The sequence below is a fragment of the Octodon degus genome, unplaced genomic scaffold (genome assembly GCF_000260255.1).
Source record: "Octodon degus isolate 3935 unplaced genomic scaffold, OctDeg1.0 scaffold00106, whole genome shotgun sequence".
Lineage (NCBI taxonomy): Eukaryota > Metazoa > Chordata > Mammalia > Rodentia > Octodontidae > Octodon > Octodon degus.
The window spans coordinates 4,018,714-4,030,833 of record NW_004524682.1 but is presented as its reverse complement, the minus strand read 5'-3'; the positions used below and the strand labels follow the sequence as shown (position 1 = coordinate 4,030,833).

General features: G+C 37.6%; 1 protein-coding gene across 1 annotated transcript; it reads left to right on the top strand.

Annotated features, from left to right (window-relative positions):
• The first annotated feature begins 3,075 nt into the window (after positions 1 to 3,075).
• Hspa13 (heat shock protein family A (Hsp70) member 13) lies at positions 3,076 to 11,908 on the top strand. The gene is made up of 5 exons (XM_004639083.2): positions 3,076 to 3,156; positions 4,512 to 4,852; positions 7,919 to 8,132; positions 10,028 to 10,195; positions 11,168 to 11,908. Exons 1-5 carry the CDS (start codon positions 3,132 to 3,134, stop codon positions 11,830 to 11,832), a joined length of 1,413 nt encoding a protein of 470 aa, XP_004639140.1. The 5' UTR covers positions 3,076 to 3,131; the 3' UTR covers positions 11,833 to 11,908.
• The last annotated feature ends 212 nt before the right edge of the window (positions 11,909 to 12,120 follow it).

Below are 12,120 nucleotides of genomic sequence, written 5' to 3'. Positions count from 1 at the left end.
CTCCCCACCTACTTTTAACAAATTCTTATTCTCTGAAAAGTTCTTACTAAGACATTGTACACATTTTTGTGTATGTTCCTTGATAAGTTATTTATTTTTTCCTGGATAGATACTAAGCAGAATTGCTAGATCATACAGTAAATATATACATAACCTTACTTTAAAAACTGTCAAGCTATTTTTACAGGGTTAGTATGACATTTTACATTCTGTTCAGTCAGTAACCTATTGCAGAACAAGTTGCTCCCTATCCATTCCAACACTTAATCAACATTTAAATCTGAGCCACTGTAGTGGGTGTACAATGGTTTTAATTTGTATGTCCCTGATTAATTAGTATGTTGATGTGTCTAACAATTTGTATATTTTCTTTTCCAAATGTCTGTTAAAATCTTATGACTAAGTTTTCGGTAGCTTTCTTTGGTCATGTTATTATTTAGTTGTATGAGGTATTCATAGCCTCTAGAGGCAAGTCCTTTGTCGAATATATGTATTGTAAATATGTTTTTTGTCTGTTGGGTATTTTTTCAGTCCTCTTTTAAGTTCTAAATAGAAGTATTAAAAGATGATATTTTATGTACCAAGTTTCGATGGATCATTTCTACATCTGACTCAGGAAGTCTTTGATTAAAAGAAAGTCATAGATATTTTTCCTAGGTCATACTTCCACAAATTTTACTATTTCTGCTTTTACTTTTAGATCTATAAATGATTTCAGATTATTTTTGTATATATAGTATGAGGTAGAACTCTCCACTTATTTGAATATGTCTTGCATGGATTTTTGCTGTTCCACATACCTCTCAACTTCAAGAGCCATTTCCCGAAATGTCAGCTTCTGTATACTTCCTTAACTCTGACATTTCTCCTTTCAATTTAGCAAGGTCAATGTGAACTCCTTGGGATTTCCTTCTCTACCATAAGCTCTTAAACTGCCTCTGAGTACAAATCCAAAATTACTATAGATCTTGCATTATTTTTCCCTTCACTCAATTATATATTTCCAATTATCTCAGCTCTGTGTACCATGTCTGAAAAATATTGTTTCATATTGTTTTGCCATTTTCCCTATCTTTGTGGAAAAAGGATAATTTCCATCATGACTACAAATGGAAGCCTATGTACTTGTAATTTAATCATTATTGCCCTTTCAAAAGGTCCTCCACAAATAGGCTTATAGCAGCAGTGGCAAACCTTTGGTATGCATTTTTATGCTTTTAAGACAAAAGACGTTAATGTAGAGTTGGTTTTCTTCTAAACTTAAACCTCAGTCACTTGGAGATAAGTAAATTGCTTAAATAAGTATATATGCTGGATGGGATCCTATAGGTCCAGAGAACAAAGGAAGCTGGAAAAGGAGATATAGGTTCCAGGTTACACCCACAGTGACCTGCCTCTTCCAATGAGGCCTTATCTCCTGATTATAGAAAGTCAGCTATAATGCCCCTACAATTCAATCATCTTCCAAACATACCACCACCTATGACCATGTAACTTTTTTTTGGGGGGGGGGGGCATCTAGATATAAACCATAGCAAACAGTCTTCTGCTCCTATGCTTTTAAAAATTTACTTCCTTTTACCTTGAATATCTGTAGCCTACTGCCTCTTACTGTGTCAGTCTTCCAAATACTGTGCAGAGATATTCTCTTCAAGCAAATTTTCTCATCAAGTCAAAAGTATAGCTTTTCTTAAATTCTGTTGCCGCCTTTTATCTGCATTGAAAGTGCAACATATATCAAATTAAATGAGTATTGACCACATCTCTTTTTTTTTGATTATGTGAGTGGTCACTGCTGTATTTAGCGCATAATACTTGACATTTGTTAAAATTATAATTAGGTTAATAGCATTCATAAATTCATTTCTTGAATTATGAATCCTTCACATTTTTACTAAATTATATTCACTATAGACATATGCTTTTCATATTTCACATAGTTTTAAAACATAAAAGTAGAATATTATAATGAATCATTAGCCATAATTACCACCTATATTTTTAGAAGTAGGAAATCTATTAGAAATTTGGTCCCACACCAACTTGATTTGTTCTCCTCAGGGATTTGTACGTAAAATGTGGATACAGATTCATGCCTCTGGGATCTTAGTTTTCCTGAATTTTAACAGCAACGAAGACATCACCACTCTCAAAAAGAGCTATAAATTACAGTGTGTGACTAGGAAGTGAGAAAATTGGGTTTTATTATAGACTAAAAACTGAAAAACATTTCACAAATATTCTAAGTGGCCAATACATGTTACAGAACCGTCTGTAAAGGCAGTTCTGGCCACTTACAACTTAACTCAAGAGAAATCAGAGGAACTGTGTTTTTTGTTTTTCTTTTTTTTTTAATTGGCCCTCTTCAATGTTAGTAATAGAAAAAGCTTATCCCTGCGTTCTTCCTAAATCCCACTGACTGAAGATTATGGTAATTTGAATTAATTTATCCCAAAAGGAGAGGCCTAAAGATGATTTCATAATTGTTTTGAGCACAAGAGTAGGAACACCAGACCAGACCTCTTCCTCAAGGCCACAGGATGTTTTCTGCCCTGGTAAGGCTGGCAGAGATGAGGGGGAACAGGGTTTTTGAAAACTACAATCGAAATCATAAGCAAAGGATCACGCTTTAAATGGTAGAAGAATGAAAGAACAAAGGCTAAAGCTGTACCTGATTATGAACAGAACCATTAAGGCAATACCTTCCTGGTACCCACCCTCTCAGGACTTCACTTGGCTCAGCACAGGCCAGAACTACACTTCCCAGAATGCAAAGCGCGGGGGCAAGTTGACGTAAATTATTACCTCAAAGGGGCTCGGGGCGTTTCAGGTTTAATTATACACTGTAAACTCCAGTCCTTCTGCCGGGGTTGGCTTCCTCCTCAGCCCAATTGGTTCGGCAGCCCGTACGTGAAAAGGCGGCTCAGATGTCACTGGAAGCTCTTGCATGGAGGCCCAAACCCTGCGACCTGTCGGTAGTTGAAGTCCGCGGTGGGATTCGAGCGGTAGTATCTAGGGCTGTATTAGAGCCAGCGGACTACATTTCCCGTAGGGTAGCGGGGCCGCCGCTGGCGAGGGGGCGGAGCCTTGCTTAAGGTCCAGTCATCCCAAGCACCTTCGGCGGGACTGTAATGGCCGGAGAGATGACGATCTTAGGTCAGTGCCCACCTGGTCCCTGTTCTCTGTCTTTGAGGCGGGCGTCGGGGAAGTCTGGGGAGGCCAGAGTGGGCGGATGGTTGTTTCACTTTGCGGAGCCCCCTGGCGCAGCGGGAGGGGAGTTAGCAAGGCAATTTACAGATGGAGTAAGTGGGGGTGGACAGTGGTGGGAACGCGCTGCATCTGTCCTGAGGACGCCGGACTGAGCGAAACTCGGCTCGGAATTGCTGGCTGAGTGCGGGCGCCGGAAGGTTCCCAGGGCCGCTTTTGTGGAGGAAGCGGGAGGACCCCCGTCGGCATCCGGAGCTCTGGACGCCTGGCTGGCCGAGCTGACGATGTTGGGTTTGGGAAGATTCGGGTGCCGGTACTCTTCCCGCCACATCGAGTCGGGAATCGCCTTCCCCGCCTAAGAACGATGAAATGCATCTGAAACCTACCTGAGGGTGTAACAGGGAAGTGGGATTGGCTCTGGGTGTCGTTTTTTGGGTGAGTTGTTGAGGATGAGCTGTCAGAACTGCAGACTGACGTTTGGGGGCGTGTAGCAAGGCCCCTGGAACTAAGAGTGACTTTAAATTTAGAGTGTTGTCTTTTTTCATTTTTGTTTACTGTAGCCGTGTCATTGGTTCATATTGAGTTGTTTGGCTTTAATTAGTATTTGCTGAGCGTCTGGTGTTCCTGTCATGGAGGATACAATAGGGAGGCAAAGTTGCCCACGCGTTGCCGTCAGAATTGCTCACTTTTATGCATCTCCTAATATTACATATCTAGCCCTAAATAAATATTGAAATATTTAAGAGTTGGCTCTGCAAGAATTGTGGCCTTAATTCTTATTTAATTACATGAAAAAGTAGATATGCTCGGTTACAAAGTGACAGTTTAATACCTAACTTTTGAAATCATTGCCTCCAGTTCATGCATTTGCAAGAGAAAAGGAAGAAAGATGGCTTTAGCTTAAAGCCTTCCATGTGAGTTCAGTTAATAGCGTTTCTTTTTAGTAATGATTACTAAAAATGTTTAGAAAGCTGTAAAATCTAAATATTACTTGACCACAGAATTCAACCATATCTGGCTTTTGTTTCAGATGGTTTTTCCAATCAACCTCAGCAGTATTATCACCGAAATATTATGTTTTATTTCCTTATTCCCTTGTTAGTGAACTACATAAACATAAGGGGCTGTTTGTGTTGCCAATACCTCATTTTTAATTATATCAGTTTGATGTATAAGGAAAATGTTACTAGGTTTATAAGATAAAATATTTAGAGATGTGTGTTTTGGGTTTTGTTTTATAAAAAGGTATAAGAGGTCTTTGCTAAAGTTACTTGCCTGATAGTGTCTTTTATGCCTATTTTCAGGATCCGCTGTTCTGACTCTCCTCTTGGCAGGCTATTTGGCACAGCAGTATTTACCATTGCCCACTCCTAAAGTGATTGGCATTGACCTAGGCACCACCTATTGTTCTGTTGGAGTGTTTTTTCCTGGCACAGGAAAAGTAAAGGTGATTCCGGATGAAAATGGTCATAATAGTATACCCAGCATGGTGTCCTTTACCGACCATGATGTTTATGTGGGCTATGAGAGCTTGGAGCTGGCAGACTCAAATCCTCAAAACACAATATATGATGCCAAGAGATTCATAGGTAAGGTTTTCACCCCTGAAGAGCTTGAGAGTGAAATGGGCAGATACCCATTTAAGGTAAGAGATTAACGCAAAATCTTTCCTACTGTTTATTTAGTAGACCTATTTCAGTTTCTGTTTTGATGTCACATTACAAAACATTCTATCACATGTCTATTGGAGTTACCTTAGTTCACTTAGGGGGTTCCACAGCAGCTGCAGAGTGAGTTAATGCAGTGACTCCCCAGGCTGTGAAGGATTTAGGGCTCACCACATACTGCACTACCATCCTCAGAATGACTGCCTGACTCTTTCCAGGTAGCACGAAGGTTCATGGAACACCGTGTGCTTACTATAGGTAGGCAGTGTGTGAGTGTGTACGTTTGTGCACATGTGAAGAGCTCAAGCTAGACATGGTATTTTCTGATTTACATGAAATTTATTAGTGTGTTATATACAGTGAGGAAGTATGCGTTATCTTTTAGTGATTATGTGAAATGACTGGTCCTCTATGAAATGATTAGTCCCCTATCAGTGTACAATATCTTATTTTTGTGATAGCACAATTATCTCAGAGGTTGGGCCTATGCATGTGTGTACCTCTAGGTCTCTTACTGTGTTCTGTTATATAAAATTCTTCAGGATTTTATAATCTTTATTTAATGATAAAATAATCTAAAGCAGTACATTTCCTCTAAATTAAAACTATATTACTTACTGATGTAACAGTTGTTTTACATTACAGTTGTCTTAGTTATTCTTCTCTTGTTGCTGGGACAAATACCTGACACTCAAAATGAAGGAAGGAAAAGTTTGTTTAGCTCACAGTTACTGTAGTTTTCAGTCCACATTTAGCTGGCTCCAAGGCAGAGTGTACTTGGCAGAGGACAGCCTTTCAGGGCAGTGGCAAAGAGCAGAGCAAAAAGGAGGAGTGGCTACAGCTCAAGCAGCTAGCTTCTCTTAGCTCCTTACATTGTAATGTAATTTACCTGCTCCAGGTTAAGTGCAGCATCCACCCCACAATAATGAATCACAAACTCTAGAAACTGCCCTATGACTGCATGAGCTGGGGCGGGGGACAGCTAGACACAAACTGTAACAACAGTTTTTAGGTGATTTGATTCTTTCATTGTTTTTGATGGTACTGGTATCTTTGTATGTTTTATTACTAGCATCTGTGTTGCTCGGATTTGTTTGTTCCAGGGTGGTGAAAAGATTTTGTAGACAGTAAGATTTTCTTGGGCCAGCAAGATAGTTTAGCAGACTAAAGGGCCTGCTTGGGCAAGCCTAAGCAAGCACAGGGACCATCCATCACGGCATGTTGCCAGCCCTGCTCCCAGGCGGGCTGAGCTGGTCAGAATCTGGCCATAGTGACACACACCTATAATCCCAGCACTGGGGAGGCTGAAACAGGAAGATCAGTATGAGTCCAAGCTGTACAGTGAAACCCTGTAACAACCAAATACATTTAAAAAAAATAGTAAATAAAAATAAGATTTTCTTGGTTGAAACTTGCTTATAAGATTTGGAATGACTGGTGAAAATTTCTTATGATTTCTTAGATTAATTCTCTTTACTATTGCTAATAATGTAATTTGTTGATAAAACTAGGATAGTACACTTTAAAGTTAATCTAGCTTTTAAGTGAAACAGCATTAGTCAGGATGACGTGTTAACATACAATACATATTTTCATGGAATTAAGAAGGTGAATGATATTTGCTTCTTAGGTAGGAGCATAAGGAAGCACTAGAGTTTTTCGTTAGGGCTGGGGTAATCGCTCAGTGGCCCAGCATCTGCCAGGCTAGCCCAAGGTCCTTAGCTTGATTCCCTGTACATCCCCCTTCTTCCACACCCCCCAAAAATTCCTTTAGGTCGCTATTATTTTTGGACACAAGTTAATTGGGAAGAAAAGAAAAAGAAGATCCTAAATTACAAACATGGTTGAGCAACTGTTACCACTATATTGGCCCACTTTTATCTGTGATGTTGCATTTTACAGGTATACTTTCCACTGTCCAAAAATTAAATGGAAAGTTACAGAAATAAATAATTCATCAATTTAAAGTTGCCACCAATCCCAGTAGCATGATGAAACCTTGTACTGTCCTTGTACGGTACTAAGGATTGTGTTCCTCTTTTGTCTGTTGTATATGCAGCCCACCTGCTAGCCACCTGGTAGTAGCTATCTTGTTTTATCAGGTTAAATATCCATTTGCCTGTATTCAGGAACCCTTATTTTACTTACTACTGACTACAAAATGCAAGGATGGACTACATAGGGAATGGAAGCAGTGTAACAAGCCACAATGGGAATTTGGTGGTTTAATAGAGGTTAGGAAGTAGGCTAGTGTGGCCAGTGTGGAATTACAAAGTCACAGAGCTCCAGAGAACTCCAAGTGTATGATGCTTTCAGGAGTTCTGGCAATTTGGAGATCCCTAAAATGCCTTCTTTAAGTGAAAGTCATCCATTGAGGGTCTCGTAGCAGATAACACAAGATACTCTCGCATGAAATGGTGAGAATATTCTGTGCCGTAGTTATATGCTTGAAAATGAATCTTAAAGGGGATACAGATGAATGTCCATTTTGTATCTGTGTATTCAAAAGACTAAGATCTATATATAGTTGCATTCTCTTAATGAATAGAGGGATTTGTTCTAATAGTGTTTGTAAATAGGATATCATGTCTGCATCTTGTACAGCAATTAACCACTAGGAAGGATGTATGCAATGTGTTAATTATTGAAACTGTCCTACCAGTTTTGATTTGAAACTGTCTCATTGCTATTTGTTTCTCAATAAAATTATGGAAAAGAAAAGGAAAATGAATCTTATTGTGAATAATGAATTTTATTGTGATAATGGATATTTTATAATCATTTTATAGTTTTATTGTGAATAGTGAATTTTTATTATAATGAATATTATAGTCTTTTACCAACTATAATTTGAATTCATTTTATGAATTTTCATGTCTGACATTAAAAAGTGCTAGTCTTAGCAAATGTACCCGGTAGATTATAATAAATGTTATAAGTTTTTAAAGATACAGTTAAATTTTTATTGAATGAATCCATTGTGTGTGCAACATAGATATGCATGTATACCCTTTTGCTTTTTTTTTTTTTATTATTATTCACAGGTGCTAAACAAAGATGGAATGGTTGAGTTTTCTGTGACAAGCAATGAGACCATCACTGTTTCTCCAGAATATGTTGGCTCTCGATTGTTGTTGAAATTAAAGCAAATGGCAGAGGAATATCTTGGAATGCCTGTCATTAATGCTGTCATTTCTGTACCAGCAGAATTTGACCTAAAACAGAGAAATTCAACAGTTGAAGCTGCTAACCTTGCAGGTAATGCCGTCCTTTCTTGAGTTGTATTTCTCTCAAGATTTTGTTTTGTTTGAAATCTTGTATGGCAGAATTATGACTTTGTAAATTATAGCTGTAGGCACATAAACTATGTGGTAGGTAAATTAGATGAGTTTATATATATATTTTTAAAAGATACTTATGAAAGCTTTATAACTATGCAAAGTATATTTTCCAGAAGAGGAGCAAATCAGAGAGAAGACAGAGGCTGAGAGAGAATACTGAAGGATTTTGTTTTGTTCTAAAACTAGTGTTAAAATGAATATAATGGTTTCAAAAAAGCTATTCAACCAATATTAAGTGCTCTTGTAGATAACAGATAAATTCTGTTCTTACACAAGAAAACCAAATAAGCTCAAAATAAACACAAAATCAAATTCAGTGGTTAGGATCAATGTTGACCTTACAGGAAATTTAATTTGGTTCTCACGTAGTCCATTTTGCAACCAGAACAGCAGAAAGAATTAAACTTGCGAAATGAGTTATCACATTTGGGTGGTATAATTCTTTGTTGTAAGGAGCTGTCCTGTGCTTTACAGGGTATTATCAACATCTCTGCCCTCTAATTAGAAGATAGTTGCTGTGTCTGTCCCCACTAAGAAAAGATAGTCAAAAATGCCTTTATTCATTACCGTGCCCACAGGAGATAAAGTCACCTCTAATTGAGAAATACCATATATACGTATATGTGAAAGTAACAAGCTGTACACAAGAAGTGCAGGATAAAGGGATTGCTGGTCAGGGGATGGGACTTGTAAGGTTTAGAGTGGTCAGGTAGGTCTCTGTCAGAAAGATCTGACAGAAATGAGGTAGATAGCCATAGAGACACACGGAGGAAGTGGACTATGTAGGGAATGGAAACAGTGAAACAAAGTACAGTGGGAATTGTGTGGTCTAATGGAGGACAGGAAGCTGGCTAGTGTGGCCAGTGCAGGGTACGGAAGTCACAGAGCTACCGAGAAAGGTAGAAGAGTTCTTCAAAGCTTAAATATTGTTATATCTCCTGAGAGGTAGTGGCATACTTTGAAGATCACATTTTTAAAGTGTTGTTTATTTCTATTTAAAAAAAAATTTTTTTTGCGGTACCAGGAATTGAACTCTAGACCCTACACTTGGCCAGGCAGGCGCTCAATCTACTGAGCTATCTCCCCAGCCCTGAAGTGTTGACGTTTATGGTTGTTTTATTTTTATTTCATTTATTTATTTATTTATTTATTTATTTTTGGCAGAACTGGGGATTGAACTCAGGCCCTTGTGCTTGCCAGGCAAGCGCTTATTCTACTGAGCCATCTCCCCGGCCCTTTTATTTATTTTTATTTTTTATTTTTTGTTGTGTGTGTATGTTGAAGTTTAAACAAGGGACGTTGTCTTGTAACATCGCAGATTGAAGTTATCTCATTTGCACAATAATTCGTAATCGTGCATATTAATTAAAGCTCTACTGTGTATGTGTGCCTACGTAGAATATACTATTAAAGACTGGGAGACTTTGAAAATTAAATATTAATAAAGAGTAGAGATACCGTACTTCACTAAGCCTGGTGTTTTATGTCCTTATATTGAAAATTTTAGAATAATTTTAATGATGCCATGATATTTAACCTAACCTATGTTTATCATTTCATTATTTTTATTGAGTTTGTGACTTCTTTGGTTATTATGCAATAAATTTCATATCATAAAAGATAAATATGTTATGCAGTAAATGAGAATTTTTTTTTTTTTTTTTTTTTTTTTGGCAGAACTGGGGATTGAACTCAGACCCTTGTGCTTGCCAGGGAAGTGCTTATTCCACTGAGCCATCTCCCTGGCCCCAAATGAAAATTTTTTAATAGCATTCACTCACAAATTCTTTTTCCCCCCAACCAATCATACAGGACTGAAGATCTTACGGGTAATAAATGAACCCACAGCAGCAGCTATGGCCTATGGTCTCCACAAGGCTGATGTTTTCTATGTCTTAGTAATAGACTTGGGAGGAGGAACTCTAGATGTGTCTTTACTGAATAAACAAGGCGGGATGTTTCTAACCCGAGCAATGTCTGGTAAGAAAATAAGAATTAGAGGCTGAAACAATACTTTCTTTAAAGCCACCCCCAAAAATAAATAAATGAATGAATGAATAATAAAAAAATACTTAATGTGTGATATGTTTGTTTGTTTTCAGAATTATTTGACCGCATTTTGTACTTTTTTGTTTATGCTATTTGTATATGTCACTAATTTATGTGTGTGTACAGAAATAATTTGCATTAAAAGTGACAGGATAGCCTGTCAATCAGATTAAACAGCCAGGTCTAGAGCACTGAGCTAGTCAGGTTTTCATGATGATGGTGAAGGGAGCAGAGTTGAAAAATTTATTTTAACGTGCCGAATGATCAGTTCCTTTTATTTGATTATATGTTTCTGAAATACATATTTTTAGAAAATCTAATTTAGTGTTCCCCAAGACATCATAGTCTTCACTGTATATTTTTCTTGTTTAAAGTTATTGTTTGTAGAGTTTAGGTTAAGGACCTGAGACTATTGAAAAACTAAGCTGTAAGTTATGGTTGTAATAGCTACTTTTTCTTTCTTTTAGCTGCCCTCTGTCTCAAACCAAGTTAAATGCTGGAGACATATATTATATTGCTATACTCTTCCTTTAAAATGATCTTTTTTACTCTTCAGCTCTTAATCATGTAATCAAAAGTATGGAAAAAAAATCCTGCTGGTACTTTTAGTTGTAAAAAGCATTTTTTCTTTTGAGACTAGTGACATACAGTGTTTCTAAATAACTACCCAAAGAGCCAGCAATATAAAAAATTATCATTATTTCTATTTAAATAGTACTGTTTGGGTATAAAATTATTTTGTGTCCTTTTAATGTCTTTATATGCATAGTCTTAATACATTAACAAGGAACTTATGAATATTAATTTTATATATAAGTAAATGCATATAAATATATATTTATACACAAATATGGCTGTACAAATAAATAAGTTGTTTTTTTTTTTTTTTACTTTCTCACTTAGGAAACAATAAACTTGGAGGGCAAGACTTCAATCAGAGGTTGCTTCAGTACTTATATAAACAGATCTATCAAACATATGGCTTCCTCCCTTCTAGGAAAGAGGAAATCCACAGGTTAAGGCAAGCTGTGGAAATGGTCAAGTTAAATCTGACTCTTCATCAGTCTGCCCAGATATCAGTATTACTAACTGTGGAGGAAAAGGACCGAAAGGAACCTCAGGGTGAAGACACTAAACCAAAGGACAAACTTACCTCAGCAGATGGCCGCCATGTGAACAGTGCATTTGGACCTGGCCCTTCTGAAAAGAAAAGTAGAGAAAATCAAGTTTTATTTGAAACAGAAATATCCCGGAAGCTCTTTGATACCCTCAATGAGGATCTCTTTCAGAAAATCCTCGTGCCTATTCGGCAAGTGTTAAAAGAAGGCCATCTAGACAAGACGGAAATCGATGAGGTCGTTTTAGTTGGGGGTTCTACTCGTATTCCTCGCATCCGCCAAGTCATTCAGGAGTTCTTCGGGAAGGATCCCAATACGTCTGTGGACCCCGATTTGGCGGTGGTGACAGGAGTGGCCATCCAGGCAGGGATTGATGGCGGCTCTTGGCCACTCCAGGTCAGTGCTTTAGAAATTCCCAATAAGCATTTACAGAAAACCAATTTCAACTGAATTCTGCAGAAATGATGACTCTTTGTGATTTTTGTCTAACGATCTCTCCCTTTAACAAACCACCGGTTCCAAAAAAAAAAAATCTCTAAAGTGCTCATGGATTTACCTACAAGGCAGCATTTCCATATAGGAAAATTTTATGTAGCATTTTGTTTAGGATTAAATGAGACCAAATTGATCCTATTTGATTGTGGAGCAGACCCATTCCAACAAATACTTCAAAAGTGTTAGAATTGGAAAACGTAGTAGAGGAGTGTAGGTGGGTGTATATCCTGGTTTCTGGGAATA

Coding starts and splice junctions, on each gene's coding strand:
- Hspa13 (XM_004639083.2), top strand. CDS start 3,132: ATGGCCGGAGAGATGACGATCTTAG. Junction 3,157..4,511: donor CGGAGAGATGACGATCTTAG/GTCAGTGCCCAC, acceptor GCCTATTTTCAG/GATCCGCTGTTCTGACTCTC. Junction 4,853..7,918: donor TGGGCAGATACCCATTTAAG/GTAAGAGATTAA, acceptor TATTATTCACAG/GTGCTAAACAAAGATGGAAT.